The 18,630-nt window shown below is 49.3% G+C and overlaps 1 protein-coding gene across 4 annotated transcripts in view; it reads left to right on the top strand.

The window, feature by feature from the left end:
• Positions 1 to 18,630, top strand: part of LOC131505256 (RH-like protein) — a 57,225-nt gene that overhangs the window by 4,209 nt on the left and 34,386 nt on the right. For all 4 annotated transcript variants that reach the window (XR_009258335.1, XM_058718580.1, XM_058718582.1 and 1 more), the window contains exons 2-6: positions 5,782 to 5,968; positions 9,935 to 10,085; positions 14,888 to 15,035; positions 15,803 to 15,972; positions 17,655 to 17,792. Coding sequence is in view for 3 of the 4 variants with exons in the window: in XM_058718580.1 (XP_058574563.1) it covers positions 5,782 to 5,968; positions 9,935 to 10,085; positions 14,888 to 15,035; positions 15,803 to 15,972; positions 17,655 to 17,792 (794 nt within the window). In the remaining variant the exon portion in view is untranslated. The remainder of the gene's footprint in view (positions 1 to 5,781; positions 5,969 to 9,934; positions 10,086 to 14,887; positions 15,036 to 15,802; positions 15,973 to 17,654; positions 17,793 to 18,630) is intronic.

Raw genomic sequence — 18,630 nt, forward strand, 5'->3', positions numbered from 1 at the left:
TGTGAGATCGTGACCTGAGCCGAAGTCGGAAGCTTAACCGACTGAGCCACTCAGGCGCCCCGGTTCCTTATACTTTTATAAAAACAAACAAAACTGGAAGGGCTAATATGTTCCTCCGGGAGCCCCTGTGGATCTTCTGGAGCATCTTCTGAGGTGTGCGTTCCCTACGTTGGCGACCACCGTCCACACGGCCGGCGATGAGACCAAATGGGCAGGGACCATGAGGGAGAAGCAAAGAGTCCCAACATTCAAGCGATAGCTAGGAGGTCAAATGAGCTGTACCCGGTGAAAGTGAAAGGAGCTCAGGACGGCTTTAGACGTGTGGTTGGGTATATGGACGTGCCAATTCCTGAGAAGCAGGTTCGTGAAATGAACAATGATATATTCACTCTAGGCTTGGGGATGAGGCGCCTCTGAGATGCTTAGGGGAAGCAGAGTGTATCAGCTATCCATTGCTGCATAACAGACCGCCCCCAAACGTAGTGACTTCAAATGGCCATTTTGATTTGTTAATGGCCATTCAATTTGTTCCCGATTGTGATTAAGTGGTTCAGCGATACGGGTGGGGCCCAGCCGGGTGGTTCTTCTGTCGGTTTCCTAGGCTCTCTCGTGCATGTGCGGCCTGGAGGTTTGACTGGGGTGGGACGGCCTCATTCACATGTTTGGCGGGTGATGCTGGCTGGTAGTGAATGTGATGTGGCTCCATCACCCTAGCCCAGACTTCTTCACAGGGTAGCGGAATAGTTACTGCTGCAAAAGAGGGTAAGCCCCAATGGGTGGGTGCTTTTCAAACCTCTGCTCGTATCGCGTTTACTCATGTCTCATTGGCCAAAGCAAATCACAAGGCCCAACCCAGGGGGGAGGGGCCTATACTGGAAGGCATGATTCCTTCATTGGAACCCATTACCGTAATGATCTATACACAGAGCCTCTTCCAGGACTGCCAGACTGGGGGAACATCCTGGGCCCTGCACTGTGGATACTACCCAACTCCCCCCTTACTCCCCAAAGGGAGGAGAGCTACTAAAAGACATGAGGGGCTTTCCCACTGACATACAAATATGGTACCCCCAAATCCTAGAACGTCCCATATCTTAGCCTTGGCTGTCCCCTTTGATTGGGAAATCTCTTTTTCTATTCCCAGAATGCTGTAGGGGTGAAGGTAGGGTGGGAGTAGAGGCTATTGGGGAGCAGAAATCAGCATGGGGCACTATGGGTGGTCCCAGTCTGGGGCTGCCGAGATCTTCCCAGTCAGCAGTGGGGAGAGTAGTGCGGAAGTCGAGCGTCCTAAGGGACAGAAGCTGGGTCTGGCTTCAGAGCTCTTGGTGCTGGAGTGCCTGCAGGCCAGAGGAAGGAGCAAAGGCGGGTGGGAACACAGAGCTAGGATCACAGGGGCAGCCAGGCCAGAGGAGGGGGGGGAAGAGTCTTGCCCAAAGTCACACAGCTAATGAGTGGTAGGCACAGGATACGTGATTTGCGCGAACTGGCGAAAATGTTCGTGACAATCCTCTGAGCAGGCACCATTGTTTCACACCCATTTTACAGATTAGGCAGCTGGGACACAGAGGTAGAGGCAGCCTCTGGACCCTGACAACCTGACTCAGTCCATACTCTTCACCATTATACTACGTGTGCTATACGGAGAGGCACGATGTGTGGTGGTTAAACCCAGATGGTCCAGATTCAGATTGCTCACCGTTTGCTAGCTGTGTGACCTGGGCTAGTTACAGCACCTCTGTGTGCCTCCCTTTCCCTATATGTAAAATGTGGGTAGCAAATAGGACGTACTGCGCGAAGTTGCTGTCGGTTAAAGCTGTCAGGCACTTAGAAGGGGGCCTGGGGGAGGGGGGCGCACCACATACGTGGTTGCTGTTACAATGCTGGTAACAAGTGCCTCGTCTCAACACTGGCCTCTCAGGCTAGACCCTTTCTGCAAGCCATGGGGCTTTCATAAAATTCTCCCGAGGCCTGTCTTAGACTGTAAAATTCCCCTCTGGGGCCCAGTCACGGGGGCCCCTGTCGCACATCCACTCCTTATCACCCCTGAACACCTTAGAGGCCATTAGCCTATCAGCCCAGCAGCCGACGTGGGGTGCAGCGCAGGCTCTGAGAGGTGGAGGCTGGCACCACTGGGGATGCTCTGAGCTGGGACCTGGCCCTGAAGTGGGGGTTCGGATAATGAGACCTAGGAAGAATCAGAGAGGGGCCTGGGAGACCAGGAGAAGAAGCAGGAGAGTGCAGGGAGCGGAAAGGCCTGAATTCTAACGTCATGGACTGTTCATTTAGGGTGAATGGGCTCTGTCGACAGCTCGCAGAAACTGCCACCCTAACTTTATCCCGCTGGGTGGAGTACAGCTCCTCCCTTAGGGACAGTGTGGGGCCTTGGGGAGGAAGGCCCCGAGCTCCTACACCGGGCAGGGCAGCGGTGGGGACGGTAGCTGTGCCTGATAAAGCCCCCCCACCCGAGATCCTCTGACTTCCTCCTCCTTAGGGCCCCGCCTCTGCCCTATCCCGGTCACCCTCCTCTCCCCACCTGTTGATCCTCTCCTCAGAATATGCCAGAGTTGGGGCGCCTGAGTGGCTCAGTCGGTTAAGCGTCCGACTTCGGCTCAGGTCGTGATCTCACGGCTCGTGGGTTCGAGCCCCTCGTCGGGCTCTGTGCTGACAGCTCAGAGCCTGGAGCCTGCTTTGGGTTCTTGTGTCCCTCTCTCGCTCTGCCCCTCCCCCACTCATGCTCTCTCTCTCTCTCTCTCTCTCTCTCTCCCTCTCTCAAAAATAAATAAACATTAAATATTAAAAAAAAAAGAATATAAAAAAAGGCCCAGAGTTATAAGGGCCTTAGAGAGTACCAAGTCCAACACCTACATGTTTACAGAGAGAGAAATTGAGGCCCAAAAGAGGACAAGGACCTTGCCTGAGGTCCCTTAGTGAGGTGGGGGCGGACAAGAGCGAGAAACAGCCCAGCCCGGTTAAAGAGCACCATACCTGGGGGTCAGAGCTCGGTTCTGCTGCCAGCATTGCTCTGTGGCCTTGAGGAGGTCACAGGCTCTCTCTGGTCTGCTTCTGTACAACGGGAGGAAAATGAAAGGGTCTCCCGACTCATGGAATCTTCAGTAAGTCTGGACCCTATGCATTTAGAGTTGCTGCTAAATGGCACAGGGGTTGGGCTTAACAGCGGTCTTTAAGACAAGATTGAATTTGAATGCTGAAAGCGGGGTGTCCGATCTCTAGTTGGCCACAGGCCCTTTCATCCATACGGTTTCCTGCTTGGGTCCTGAAGGAATTTGAGCGCTCCCAAGAGGAACGCCCTGTACAACATGTGCCCTGTCACCTCCATTCCCAAGAGGGTGTCAACAGGAGACTGAAATGTTGCCTGCACCTTTCTCTCCCCCCATGTCAGGGGAGAAGGGGCAAAAAGTTGAATCAATGCCCTTTCTCACCTACTCCCCAAGTTCCCAGACCCTTTGGGGTCCCCAGGGGTCTCCAACATCCTGGTGTGATCAGATTGTTTGGGGACACGTTAACACCCACCCAAGTTTGATGTGCACGACCCTAGGTCTACGCATTTCTCAATGAAAGTGGGTTTAAATGTAACTCGAAGGGGCTTTCTGAGACTTTGGAGAGTTCTGGAAACGAGTGCTTCCTCGTTGTCATCAGGGCCAGGGCTTGAGGCCCTCGGAGAGCAGGTGGGTTCTGATAACCTTGACGGTGAAGAGAGTGACGGCGGTGCTGGTGAATCGCCACCACTTACGGAGTGCCAAGCACTTGAACAAAATATCACTTCCTTCAGCTCTCCCGTCCCCTCGGGGGTGGGTATAATTGCCCTTATTTAGCTGACGAGGAAGGTACGGCACCTCCGAGGGCACACAGCTATGAGGTTGAAGCATATATAAGATGCCATTTTTATAGGTCAAAAATGGCCAAATGTTGGCAATTTTAATACGGTTTAACCTAACGGGGAATGACAGAACTGGAACCAAACAGAAGTGTCTAAACTTGAAGGCTGTGCTTTCTTTGGTGCGTGTGTGTGTGTGTGCGTGTTGTTTTGTTTGTTTTTGTTCACTGGCTAAGTGCTGGTTGTAGAAAATTTAAACACAGAAAAAGAAAAGGAAAAAAAGAAAAGTAAAACTCTCCCCAAACCAGAGGATAATATTCATCGGGGGAAAAATTCTTGCAAGTTCTCTCCCTGGGTATTTATACATGTGAAATAGTCGGTGTTTGTTGATCAGTCTTTCTGTCCTGTGTGATGATGGGCTATTATAGCATCAGACTCTGGGGACCCGACGAAGGGTGTGATCGTTTTTCCCATTGAGCGGGTGAGAAAACTGAGAGCAGATAGTGTGGTGGGTGAAGGCACAGGCTTCGGGGCAGACCATCTAGGTTTAAATCTGGCTGTACGAGCTGGGGTGAGTTACTTCACTCCTCTGTGGCTTAGCCTTCACATCTGTGACATGGTGATAAGAACAGCACCCGCCTTGGAAGGTGGTTGTACGAAATAAGTGAGATGGTCTGTGTGAGGTGATTAAAATCCTGGCTGGCTCAGTCTGGAGAGCGTGGGATTCTTGATCTCAGGGTCATGAGTTCGAGCCCCGCGTTGGGCAGAGAGATTACTTAGAAAAATAAAGTAAATAAAAGAGTATTGCCATATGGGAAACACTTAATACATGTAGGCTGCTACTAAAGTTCACACAACTACCTTAAGCCGCACAGCTGGAAACTGCTAGAGCCCTGATTTGAACCCACGTTTGTCAAGCTGCGAACCATTTTTCAAGCTTGGAAGTAAATACAAGGGTCCACCCTTTTCCTTTTGCTGGACCTCTCCCTGCCATTAGGCAAGTCTCTGGCGCTCCCCTGCCACAGCAGCCCTTGAGCAGGGTCCAAGGCTGGAAAAAGGTGAGGGTCACTCAGAAGGCCCTGGTGCTTTCTGCCCGAACCCTGGGTCCCTCCCAGCAAGGGACAAAGGGAGAGAGCTGTTTTCTGCAAGGATAATCTGGTTCTTATCAACAGAACTTCGGGACCTGCTTCTGCCCCCTCTTTTCTGGGCCAAGTCACTGGCTTCTGTGGCCTTATTTTCTTTCTTTTAAAAAAAAATTTTTTTAATGTTTATTTATTTTTGAGAGAGAGAGAAAGAGACACAGAGCACAACTGGGGGAGCAGCAGAGAGAGAAGGGGAAACACAGAATCCGAAGCAGATTCCAGGCTCTGAGCTGTCAGCGGATGAGCTGTCAGAGCCCAATGCAGGGCTGGAACCCATGAACCGTGAGATCATGACCTGAGCCAAAGTCAGATGCTTAACCAGCTGAGCCACCCAGGTGCCCCATGTGGCCTTATTTTCTCACGTACATGATCAGGAGGTTGAATCTGATCCTCCATAGCAGCGGTAATTACCTTCATTGAATGTCAACTGTGTGCCAAGCATCGATCCAGATGTTTTACACATGTTCATTCCATCGAGTTTAGTAATAATAATTGCTACATTTACTGAGCACTTACTATGGGCCAGGCCCTGCCTTTGTGCCTACCCAGCATTAGCTCATCGAATCTTTGCCTCAGCCCTGCCTGCTATGTATTTTCCCCATGATTCAGATGAGAAGACTGAGGCTCAAAGAGGCAAAGCAACTTGCCCAAGCACTCTTTAATGATCCCTTCCAGCTGCCACCCCACAAATTCACACGGAATGTAGGTACATTCTAATTCTGTAAGTTCTATAAATTCCAATTTCATACAACTTTCCATCTCGTCTGCCTCCCTTTCTCCTTCTCCATATCTGCTCCTGGGCAGTCCTGCAGGATGTTACCATCATGGTGGCCCTTGGCTTTGGCTTCATCAACTCGTCTTTGCGGAGATACGGCTGGAGCAGCGTGGCCTTCAACCTCTTCTTGCTGGCCCTGGTGGTGCAGTGGGCAGTCCTACTGGATGGGTTCCTGGAGCAGCTCTCCCCTAAGAAGGTGGTCATCAAACTGTCCAGGTAACCAGACAGTGGCTGGATCGTTTTGTGGATCCTTGAGGTATGGGGCCCAAGAGGGCTGGTTCTAGAATAGCTGGGATGTCCCCTTGAAGCCATGCGATATTGGGATATACCTTCACAAATTATCCACTCTTTATCTAAAATTCAAATTGGGGGCGCCCGGGTGGCTCAGTCGGTTGGGTGTCCGACTTCAGCTCAGGTCACGATCTCACAGTCTGTGAGTTTGAGCCCCGCGTTGGGCTCTGGGCTGATGGCTCAGAGCCTGGAGCCTGCTTCCGATTCTGTGTCTCCCTCTCTCTCTGCCCCTCCCCCATTCATGCTCTGTCTCTCTCTGTCTCAAAAATAAATAAACGTTAAAAAAAAATTAAAAAAAAAAATTCAAATTGAACTGGGAATCCTGTATTTTCTCTGACAACCCCGGGCTCAGATCTACAGCCCTCCCCAAGTCCTTTCTTTATTATTGACTGTGATTTTGTAAAGTTACACGAGCAGCATGGGTTCAAAGAAAAATGAATAGAGATTGCAGAAAAAAAAAAAAAGAACTATCACAGTCTCTTGAAAGTAAAAAAGTATTGCTAGTCCTCAAATGTTGGTGAGCAAGAAATAGCCACGCCTTTCAATTCAGGTTGATCCATTTGGCTGTATTTATATGAAACTCTTAGAAGTAGCAAAATGACCCATGTTGCTAGGAGTCAGAATAATGGTTACATGGGGAATGCGATGATTACTGAATAGGAAGGAGCAGTCCGTAGAGCATGCAAACGTTCATCTCGGCGGCATGAGTTCAAGGTCCACGTTGGGCATGGTGCCGAGCCCCCCGCCAAAAAAAAGACAAAACATTTTTTAAAATTAAAAAAGCCGTTAGCCCATGACAGGAGATACTAGGTAGAATTTACCTTGAAAATTGGTTTTTGGTTTTCTCCACCTCTGAATCTCTGTCCTGCCCGGATGATGATGGTAAATCCCATCTTGGGGGACCTGTCAGCTCTCCAGGCCACTCCATCCTCCCCTCTGAAGCCCTGCATCTCTGAGCACCGCTGTTGAACATCTCCCCGTGAGCCAAACACTGTACCAGGCAGTGCACAAACATGGCTTCGTTTAACCCTTCCAGCAGCGGGCTAACTGGTGTCCAGGCTCTGAGAGCATAAGGCACTTACCAAGGGGCACACAGTTAAGCGGTGGAAAATGGCTTTAGCCTTTAACTATCCGTATGCAGCCCTTCCCACACACTCCAGGGTGGTCAGAACATGAAACATACAGAGCCCGGTCGGTTCTCTACTGACCCTGATAAAAACCTCCACATTTTTTTCTTCTAACAAGTTTTAGGCTAATCCCCACGGGGATTCAATCTGTCCCCACCCCATCCCCCCAAGAAACACCTGGGAAGAGGCAAAGCGCACTCTCCGGAGGAGCTCTGACAGCGGTGGCCCTGGTCTGGCGTTTCTGCTGCCTTGGCTTAAGGTCACACAAACCTTCAGCCTCCTGCACCTACTGTCCAGGCATCTCTGGGCTGCTCCTTCTAAGGTCCCCCGCCCACAGGGACCAACTTGTTCTTGACTCAATCCAGGAAGACAAGAAGAGGCCCTTTGCAGCCTGAGTGAACTCCCCTGCCCCGCCTCTGACTGCTTGGATCCTCCCAGCTGTGATGCCCCCCCCCCCAGCCCCCCACCAGACTGGCTTCCCAGATTGGAACAGAGAGCTTCTTCCCGACCTTTCCAGGGGCTGGGCTGGTGCAGGGGACGGGGCCAGGCTTGCCTCCGGTACAGCGCCCTCCCCTTCCCCCTCGGCCTCCCCTGAGCTGTGCAGCCTGACTTGGCACTGAGTTGCTTTGAGTCACCGATGACCAGTCCCTTCAGGGCAGGGGCCTGTCCCACTCAGCTTTGTCCTTTGTTTTCCTCACGTAGTGAAGACTTAGTAAATGGTTACTGGAACAAAATGAAAATAAAAAGAACCCTGAAAGTTGTGATATTTTTAATGCTGTATTTTGAAAGGTTCAGGAGGCCTCCACCGGAGGATAGTGGCGATAACCAACCCTCTTATTGTGCTTGAAATATATCAACTCAGTTTACCCTTAGAATAGCCTCATAGGCCTTGCCTCCACCTTACAGGCGAGGACACAGAAGCACAGAGTGGTTCAGTGATTTGCCCAAGGTCACACAGCCAGGATTCCAACCTAAGCTGGCTGGACTGGAGACAGCACTCCTCACACTACACTTCCCAGTCTCGACACCTCCCCAGTGCCAACTGGCCCCTGGGGTCTGGAATCCTACCACTGGCACATGTCCTCTTGAATCAGGCCCTTGCCAGTTAAATGAGTGCTCACCCAAAAGACATGACACGGCCAGTCATGGTGAAACTTTGAGTAACTCCGGTTCTAAATAATTCCTGATCCCTGTGAGACTCCTTCCCAGGCCCTTGGTCCTCTCCTGATCTTCCCTCTCAAGTCCTTGAGTCTTAAGCAAGACACTATGTTGGCAGCAAATGCCGAGGAGGCTGCGTCCAGACTTCAGAGCACAGGCTTTGGATCCAGGCCAGCTGGGTTTGAGCCTCAACTTTTGTTGTTAACTAGCTTTGTGGCCCAAAGAGTCACCTCTTCTAGTCTCAGTGTCCTGTTCTGTAATGTGAAGGTACTGACTGGTACCCTAGCATTGTTTACCGAAGGCCACTTAGAAGATTAAAACTTATTTACTTATTTATTTTAAAGGTTTATTTGAGAGCGAGCGAGGAGGGGAGGGGCAGAGAGAGGGAGAGAGAGAATCCCAAGTAGGCTCCGCACTGCCAGCACAGATCATGACCTGAGTTGAAATAAAACATTGGACGCTTACCTGACTGAGCCATCCAGGTGCGCCAGAAGATTAAAATTTAAACGAGGGGGTGTAGTCGCAAGGCTGTTATACATAATGCTTGACAAATTATGTTCTTTTGTACTGACGGTGGTTGGTGGTAGCATTAGGGAGGGGAGGGAGTCTCTGAGCAAGGTGCCCAGAGGAGGGTGGGTTGGTTTAACCACCATGGATTGTTTTGCTTAGTGCCGCCTCCCCCCGGAAGCCCTCCCTGATGAACCCAGTCCACGCTGCTCTCTCCCTCCAGTGAGCCACCCCCCTCGCCACGTGATATCATGGATAGTCTTAGTGGACAGACTCACAGTGTCAGCCCCATCTCCTCAGCTGGATCATAAGTACCTTGAAAACAAGTTGTTTTCTCCTCTTGAATCCCCACACTGAGCTTGCTCATTTGTCAAGGCAAGGAAGGAATCAGCAATAGTGCTAACAATGCAGGCTTCTACTCCCGAGTTAGTCCTCTGTGCCAATCGCGGTGCTAGACACACATGCACAAATTTTCCTTCTAATCCCCACAGCACTACCATGAGATAAATATCATCATCGGTCGTATTTACAGAGGAAGGAACAGGCTCAGTGAGATTAAAGAGCTGCTCAAGTGGAAAAGCTGGGACTGGAAGCCAGGCTTGTCCTACTTCTAAACCCAGGCTCCACTACCAAGGAGAGGGTGGCGGGTGCTTGAATGACAGGCAGGCCAACAGGTGAAGAGCGCCCTCTATTGAGCATCTTTGCGAGATGAAGGCAGAAGAGAAGCTGGGGGAGCAGCGCCCCAGTTGTCAGACCCCAGAAGGGGGCCCTGAGGGAACAGTCAGCCCCTGTAACTCCCGATGACATTCCTGCAAGAAATTCCTACACCGTGAATCAGAGTGTCCTCAGCAGGGATGAGTACGTGTGGATCGATTTCCCAGATCTTGATGCCCCCCTGATGGGGGAAGGAGCCCAAGGAGACCCTAGATGGGGCATCATCAGTCCCCGTGTGGGTGGAATCTTGTCTTCTTGTTCTCCTATTGTGTCCTCAGCTTCTTAAACAGCACCAGGCTGGTTGAACGAGGGAATAAGTGAATGCATGAATGAGAGCATTCTTTTCAGTCATCTCTCTCTCTCTCTCTCTCTCTCTCGCCCCCAGTATTAAGCTGGCCACCATGAGCGCCATGTCCGTGCTCATTTCAGCGGGTGCCGTTCTAGGCAAGACCAACCTGGTGCAGCTGGTGCTGATGGCACTGGTGGAGGTGACAGCCTTTGATGTCATGAGGATGATCCAAAGGAAGTACTTCCTTGTGAGTAACAGCGCTGCGAGGAGGGGACTTCGGGGAGGAGGGGTCAGGAGGTGTGGGGGGTGCGGAACACCACCTCCATTTGGTGGGTTTTCTGGGATTAAAAAAAAATACAGGCCCAGATGGGGGTCCAAAGTGTGGTCTATGCTAAACGTTTAAACATAGCAACCTAATGGCTTTAACCAGAGGTGGTACAGTTGCTGGTGATGACAGGTCTAAGGTTTGACAGGGGATGTGGGTGACGGAAGTGTAATGCAGGAGAAAGATATTAGAAGAAAAAGGATCAAGGAAGATAGAGGGAGTTGGATGGACCAAGATGATGACCTGGGGGAGTGATGGAGAGAAAGACTGTAAGGCAGGTGCTGAAATCCTCAGCGACCAAGAGGCAGGTAGATAATCAGCAAGGAGCATAGCGTCCGCTGGCAGGTCTTTTCAAGGGAGCTGGAGACATTTGGGGAGGGAAAAGGAACAGTTTAGATTGGAAATTTAGATAGGAAGTTCTTACCATTTATTAATTTTTGGTTCTCCCCATCTGTCTATAGGACTTCATTTTAACCCCTACTTCAGTGTATATTTCCTATAAATAAGGGCATTCTAGGGGCGCCTGGGTGGCTCAGTCGGTTAAGCGTCCGACTTCAGCTCGGGCCATGATCTCGCGGTCCGTGAGCCCAGAGCCCCGCATCGGGCTCTGGGCTGATGGCTCGGAGCCTGGAGCCTGCTTCCGATTCTGTGTCTCCCTCTCTCTCTGCCCCTCCCCCGTTCATGCTCTGTCTCTCTCTGCCTCAAAAATAAATAAATAAATAATTTAAAATAAATAAATAAATAAATAAATAAGGGCATTCTATTACATAACGGTTGTTCAATTAACAAACTTTGGAACTTTACATTAACACAATATTATCTTATTCAAATTTCACCAATTTTCCCAATAACATCCTGTTACAGCAAAGTTTAAAAAATATAAATATATATGTATAGAGTTTACATATATATAAAGTTTAAAGCTTATATAAATATAAATATATATATTTAGTCTATATATATATAAAGTTTTACATATATATAAAATATATATAAAGTTTAGTTTATATAAATATAAGTATATAAATATATATAAATATATATAATATTATATATAAAGTTTGAAAAGTTTATATACATAAAGTTAAAAATATATAAATATTATATTTTTTTCTTTTTGGTCCATGATCACACTTTCCATTCATTTCTCATGTCTCCTTAAACTTCTTTGATCTGGAACAGCTTCTCAGTCTTTATCTCTCATGAACTGGACATATTTCGAGGTTATAAGCCATTTATTTTGGAAGGCAGCTATGTTCACCACTATATCACCAATACTGCACCTAAGCCAGTTATTTTGTCGAATGTGGCTTTGTGTAGTGTTTCCTCATGATTAGTTGAAGAATATGCATTTTTGGCAGAAATTACACGGAAGTGATGTTATGTCCTACTCAGTGCAAAGAATCAAGAGACACATGCTGTCAATTTGTCCCATTACTGAGGATGTTAACTCTGATCACCTGTTAAGATGATGTCTGCCGGGCTCTTCCACTGCAAAGTTACTGTTTTCCCCTTTATAATTAATAAACATCTTGTGGGAAGATAATATCCTGTTTCTTACCATGTTTTTCACCCATTGATGTTAGCATGTTGTTTTTTTTTTTTTTTTTGCCTGAAACAGTACTACGATGATTGCCAGTATTTTTTTTCTTTTTAAAAAAATTTTTTTTTCAACGTTTTTTATTTATTTTTGGGACAGAGAGAGACAGAGCATGAACGGGGGAGGGGCAGAGAGAGAGGGAGACACAGAATCGGAAACAGGCTCCAGGCTCCGAGCCATCAACCCAGAGCCTGACGCGGGGCTCGAACTCACGGACCGCGAGATCGTGACCTGGCTGAAGTCGGACGCTTAACCGACTGCGCCACCCAGGCGCCCCTTTTTTCTTTTTTTAAAAGACTTTATTTTTAAGTAATCTGTTTACTTAAATTATGTATTACTTAAATAATCTCTATTTAGAGATCTCTAATCTCTAAACCCCAAGGTGGGGCTCATACTTATAACCCCAAGATCAAGAATCACATACTCTACCAACTGAGCCAGCCAGGCGCCCCCCCCCTCCCATATTGTTTTTTCTGATTCCATCTTCCCTTCCACATTCATTACTTACCGTTCTGCTGTAAGAAAGAACTTTCTCTTCTTCCCCATTCATGCTTTTATTTATTTGCTTGTTTGTTTATTTATTTAGATCACTATGGGCTCAGGGATTCACCCAGGCATACTTCCATTTTCTGCCGCTTCTCTCTGCTTACTACAAGGATTAATTCCCACCCCTTACTTTCAAGGAAGAAAATTGCACTGGCGCTTTTTTACACAAAACGAAGGGAATTTAACATAAGGACCACCAAGGGCAAGGGGTGGCAGCCAGTCTCAGGACTGGAACTGGATCTGAGGAGTCTTTAAGACCCCACGCAGTTCACGCTCTCCATCTCTGGGTTCTGTTCCTCCCTGTACATCCAACTTCTGTGCACATCAGCTTTCTCTTTGGTGGAGACCACGTACCTCTCCTACAGCTCTTGTTCATGCGCCTCTAAGGCCCAGATCCTACAGGAAACAGCTCTCTTTGCTCTCAGCTAGTCCCAGGTCTATGGTCCAGTAAGATAGAATCTGATTGGCTCCCGCGGTCACATGTCTACTCAGGGCCAATCAGCTGCAGCCAGCGTAGGCGGTCACCGAGTAAACACGTGGCTAGTCAAGAGAAGGGGTAAATTCCCAGAGCTGCAACGCGCGTTGTGTGCTGTGTGCCGTTCTTTGTAAACCTGTGCCTGCTTTGCCAGGGTCCTCGTAATGATTGTTTTAAAAGGCCGCAGTTATTCAAAGCCATCTCCTCTCCTCTCCTCTCTTCTCTGCGGCTTTGAATCGCTAGTTGCGATGGTGCACAGGAGGATTTAGTACTGATTTTGAGAGGTGGCCGCTTCACCTCGGAACTTCAGTTCAGCCTGAGTTCTTTTTTTTTCAACTTTTTTTTTTTTTTAATTTATTTTTGGGACAGAGAGAGACAGAGCATGAACGGGGGAGGGGCAGAGAGAGAGGGAGACACAGAATCGGAAACAGGCTCCAGGCTCCGAGCCATCAGCCCAGAGCCTGACGCGGGGCTCGAACTCACAGACCGCGAGATCGTGACCTCAGCCTGGGTTCTTGAGTGGAAAGACTCAGGAGGAAACCAGAGGCAGCAACCAGAGCTGTTTCAGTGGAGGCAACTCGAGAAGTGGGTACAGTATTCCACGCCAACAATCCTCACTTGTGGTTCCTGGATTCCTGGGGGACCTCACACAGTTTTTACAAGGGACTATCACAGACTTTCGTTTTCTTGTGTAAGTGAAATGTGTGAAGGTATCCTTCCCGTTCACTCGTTCGTTTCACATGTCTATTCCATGTCTATTATGTACCGGGCGTCTTTTAGGCAATGCAACTGTTGGGGACCTTCCATTCCAGAGGGAAAGGCTGCCAATAAACCATCAAATAGGCAAACGGTATCGCGTGTTAGAGAGCGTTAAGTACTACAGAGAAAAAATAAAATGGGAAAGGAGATACGAAGAGTTGAAAGAGGGATAAAATGTTAACAAGGTGGCCAGGGAAAGCTTCCCTGAGTAAAAAAAAAAAAACAAAAACAAAAAACATTGAGTAGAGACGTGAAGGCAGCAAGTGTACAAGCCACGTGGGTGTCTGCGTATAAGGGCAGGTCAAGGGCAGGGCGGTGGGAGTGGCCTGCCTCTTCCAGGAGTATTTTATTGCCCACGCTGTTTAGAATTGTTGGCACGTGGTGATAATAAAAAGACAGGCTTTTAATTGCTTTTATTATTGTTTTAAATTGTCTCCAGACAATGCACCCCCATGGTGGCTCACTCCTTTCACCTGGCATTCCAGGCATTGGAAAAGCCAGTGTAAAGTGGGACTGACATGGGAGCATATCTGTGGGTTTGAGAAAGAGTGAGAGTGTGTCAGGAGTGGAGCGGGAGGTGAAGCCGGGGAGGTTAGGGACTAAGCAAGTCACAGAGGGTTCTATAGGTCAGAGCAAGAACGTGGACGTGGACATTGAGCGAGACAGGAACCATTGGAAGATTCTGAACAGAGATGGCCATGTGCTGACTGAGATGTTCACGGGGTCGCTCTGGCTGCCATGTGGAGAGGAGTCAGTAGGGGGACGGTGATTATTGCAATAGTTTGGGGTAGCGGTGATGGTCGGGCTTAAATCAAGGTGGGGCCAGTGAGGCATGGTGGTAAAAACTCTGCCAGTTCTGGATATTTCTTTGAAGGCACAGTTGACAGGACTTACGAGTGGTCCACTAAGTGAGTTATTAAGGATGACTAACTTGGATGTTCATAAAGCAAACTTAGTGTATGTCTAGCACTTACTAAAGACTTTTAGTTCAGCATTATAAAGTCTGGCTGCTTTATGCTGCAAAATTTATATTGCTCACCTCTCCATCAATTCTGCCAAAAGTAGGAAGCAGTGGGGGCGCATGTCCATGTGGCTTTTTGCCTCACCTAAGTGGATCCCAGCCAAAAGCATGTAAGAGCTACTGATAAGGCCAACCAGCAATTTCCCTGGAATAAGTACATGGTTACTCCCAGGTCTCCTCTGAGAGGGGAACTGCTGGCCTGGCTAAGCGCCAAATGCTGGTCTCAGGACTCCCAAGTCACACCTCTAAGGTGAAGCTCAGAACCGTCTCCCGGGGGTGGGCCCATGGGCGGAGGCTGTGGGCATTCACTGCCTTTGTTGCAGAAGGACAACCACGTCAACATGATGCACATCCACGTGTTTGCAGCCTATTTTGGGCTGATGGTGGCCTGGAGGTTCCGGAGGCCTCTGCATGAGAGAGTGATGGAGAAAGATCAGACAGCAAAGAGCTCCAGTTTGTTTGGCATGCTGGGTGAGGACAAGGTGGGGTGGGGTGGGGTGTGGGTGGGTGGGTAGGGGTCTCACCCCTGGAGTGAGCCAGAGGTTCCTAGATGGCTCTGGGGAAAAATCTCTCTCTCCTTTACCAACCCACTCAGGGTCCTCGGAGCCCCTCCATGATGACTCATTTCCCTGAGTGGTGTTGAATGGATTCACAATCCCTTCTAGGGCAACGCCCTTCATTAATATCCAGAGGAGAGGGAAGACTCATGTACTTGAGTTTAAATCAGTTTGCCCAATCCTTTTGTCCTCAAGTTAAGGGAGGGAAGTGGATTAGTGGAGAAAGCAGAGGCCAGCAGTGGAGAGAGGGACAGGGAGGGGAAGAGGACGGTCATACTGGTGTATCCTGCAAAGCTGCAGCGGAAATGCTGAACCCTGACTCCTAGGAGAGGCTGGGAGGAAATCAGGCAGTGAGCTGGGCAGCAGGTGACCCAACAGCCAGCTATGAGGCCAAATGAAATTGGCACATTACGTTCTCAAAATAAGCATTGGGCCATCACAAGTCAGACTCAGGAGGCCTGGGGGTTGGTGATCTCAACTCTCTGGGCCTTAGGTTTTTTGCCTGTAAAGTGTGTTAGTTGAGCCCTATCAACCTGAGAATTCAGAGGAGACATGACTTGCCCAAAGTCACAAAGCTAGAAAGTGACCAGGCTGAGACTTGCCCACTCCAGGAAGCGCCCACAGGCTCAGGCTTTGGAGTAGGAGTGCTGGTTCTGGGAAGTGACCCTTTCTGGCCCCCAGGAACCCTCTTCTTATGGATATTCTGGCCGAGTTTCAACTCTGCTCTGCTGCTGGACTCTCCAAACGAAAGGAAGAATGCCATGTTCAACACCTACTATGCTCTTGCGGTCAGCGCGGTGACAGCCATCTCGGTGTCGTCCTTGGCTCACCCCCAAGGGAAGATCAACATGGTGAGGAGGGGGCTGTCCCTTGGGGAGCACTTGGGTCTTGCAGGCTGGAGACATCTTCACACTTCCTGTCCCAGAGCTAGCCCCACTGGGTGACAGAGTCTTATCTGCAGTGTCACGGAGCATCGGAGCATCGGGGAAGGGCACTGGCTTATCAAAATGGGAACTACAGTGTAGAGACCATGAAATGATCAAAGGCTGTCTTCAGGGAGTGATTAAATCTATCAGTGTTGACATCAAACAGACATAAGTTTGAAACCTGTTTCTGCTAGTTACTGAAGCCAGCCACCATGAGGAAGAGTCAGCAGAGAACAGCTAGAATAGAATCAGTCAGTCTCTCCCCTTCCCCTAAGAAATTTCTAGAATGGAATGAATAGAATCAGAGGTAAAGGAGTATGTTACTTTAGCCATGTGATCTTGGCTAAGCCACTTAAACCTTTGGAGCTACACTGGCTCATATGTGAAGAGGGACTTACAAGAACATGCTCATAAAGTGCTCCATGGCAAACATCACTGGCTATTACCAATGTGGCCAGGGAGTCTGTGTGTGTGAGTTTGGGAGGGGAAGAGACGTGTGAAAAGGTAGAGCTAAAGACAAAACGGTTTCCCATGAAGATCAGGTATGTCCCAACCAGCCAGGGGACATGGGAAAAAGTCTAGAGAGACAGCAAGGCCTGGAGTGGACAGAATGTGGCCATCCATGACAGGTTAAACACTAAGAGGCATGAGTGTCCTTCTGGGGGAGCCCCATGGTGACAGGGAGTCTAGGCTCAGACAAGGGGGGGGGCATCTAGGGAGGCAAGTGTGGCCAGAAGGTCAGAGAAGCCAGAAGCTGGTCCCAGGGCCCAGATCTCCCAAGACCTGGTTTGAGTGGAGGGAAGCAGAGGGAAGTAGCAAGAACCGCCCCCCTGTTCTAGAGGAACAAAGGACATAGCCGAAATGTGACCCAGGAACAAGGGCTAGCTTATTTTTTTTATTTATTTATATATTGAGAGAGTGCGTGCGTGGGGGACAGAGAGGGAAAGAGAGAATCCCTAGCAGGCTCCACACCAGCAGCGTGGAGCCCAACATGGGATTCGTACTCGTGAACCGTAAGGTCATGACCTGAGCCAAAATCGAGAGTCGGACGCTTAACTGAGCCACCCAGGCGCCCCACAAGGGCAAGCTTACTGACGTTAGGTCCAGTGGTACAGAGTGGCAGAATCACTAAATAGCCAATAATAATGATAAAAATAGTAAAAGCAATAATGATGGGTTATATTTCTTGAGCCTTTACTCACGGTCCCTGCTAGCTAGGCCCTGGGCTCAGAGCTGTACATGTGGTAACTCATTTAATCTTACCGTAACCGTATTAAGTAGGTACTGCTAAAACTCCATTCTTCCGGCGGAAAAGCTGAAGCACGAGTGCTTAGGTGGCCAGAGACCCATCACTAACAAGCGCGAGGGTGACTGGGATGCGCTTTGAAGTTCAGTGCCTCCCAGTCGGGTTGCCTGCCCCCTGAGCCTGAGAAGTGGAGTAAGATTAAGACAATTGCTGAAGGTCATGGACTCTCAATGGAGAGGAGGGGGTGTGAAGCAGGGAAGATATTACGGTGTTGCTTGCTACCAGCTTACCAAGCAACCCTGGGCGAGATGTTGTCCTCTCTGTGCCTCGCTTCACTCGCCCACGAGCTGTTTCTTTGCAGAATCATATCCACAATGCGGTACTGGCCGGAGGTGTGGCTGTGGGTGCCTCGTGTTATCTGATCAGCTCTCCTTGGCTTGCCATGGTGCTGGGCCTGACGGCTGGACTGATCTCCACCGGAGGAGCCCTGTGCCTGCCGGTAAGAACTGGGCAACCAACACCCTGATGTGCCTTAGGCCAGCAGGGCCCCGGGAGCATGGTGGGGCCATGCAGTGCCATGGGCTGCATTAGGCAGGCACTGGCACCTTCTCAGGCTGGCTTCAAAGCTTGGGTGCGATACCCACCCAGGTGGGATGGTACATTTGTTAGGATCTGGGGCGCAACTAACAGAATCCACTCAAGTTTGCTCAGGCATGGGGGGGGGAATATTAGAATATGCTGCTGGGAACCCAAGAATGGCTGACACCAGGGACAGGAGTGTTGTAAGGAGCCCAAGAAGTCCCAGCTCTTCTTCTTTCTTTGCTTCTCCTGAATATCCGCTCTAACCTCACTCTGTAGACTTCCTTCCCCCTCTTCTTCTCCTACCCACATAGTGGAATGTAGTCTTGCTCTTCAGGAAAGCAGCCAGGTAGAATCTCTCGGCCCTATACCCAAGTGTTCTGGAGAAGGGACTCCTTGGTTTAGCTTGGACAGCGTGCTTATCTTGGGCTGGGGTGTAGGGGGGGCTGGAGCATAACATACATATGTGGCCGCTGCCCATGAGCCACATGAATGAGGGGGGGAGGGCAGCAGCCAGAAGAGGGACGCTGGGCCAATCCAGGCCATGTCCACTTCTGATTGTTTAGTTCTTCTAAGCAGATGGACTTTTCTTCCTTCCATACTCAGCAGTTACTAATAATGCCCAAATACCCCATAATAGCCACTTTGTTCTAATACGCTTCTAAGAGAAATATTTAGGAGCAACAACCCTTCATGGGTTTGAAGGCTTGGGAGGAGAAAAAGGAGTAGATTTTTAAGAAGCTGAACTTGGATGAACA

The sequence above is a fragment of the Neofelis nebulosa genome, chromosome 2, assembly GCF_028018385.1.
Source record: "Neofelis nebulosa isolate mNeoNeb1 chromosome 2, mNeoNeb1.pri, whole genome shotgun sequence".
Taxonomy (NCBI): domain Eukaryota; kingdom Metazoa; phylum Chordata; class Mammalia; order Carnivora; family Felidae; genus Neofelis; species Neofelis nebulosa.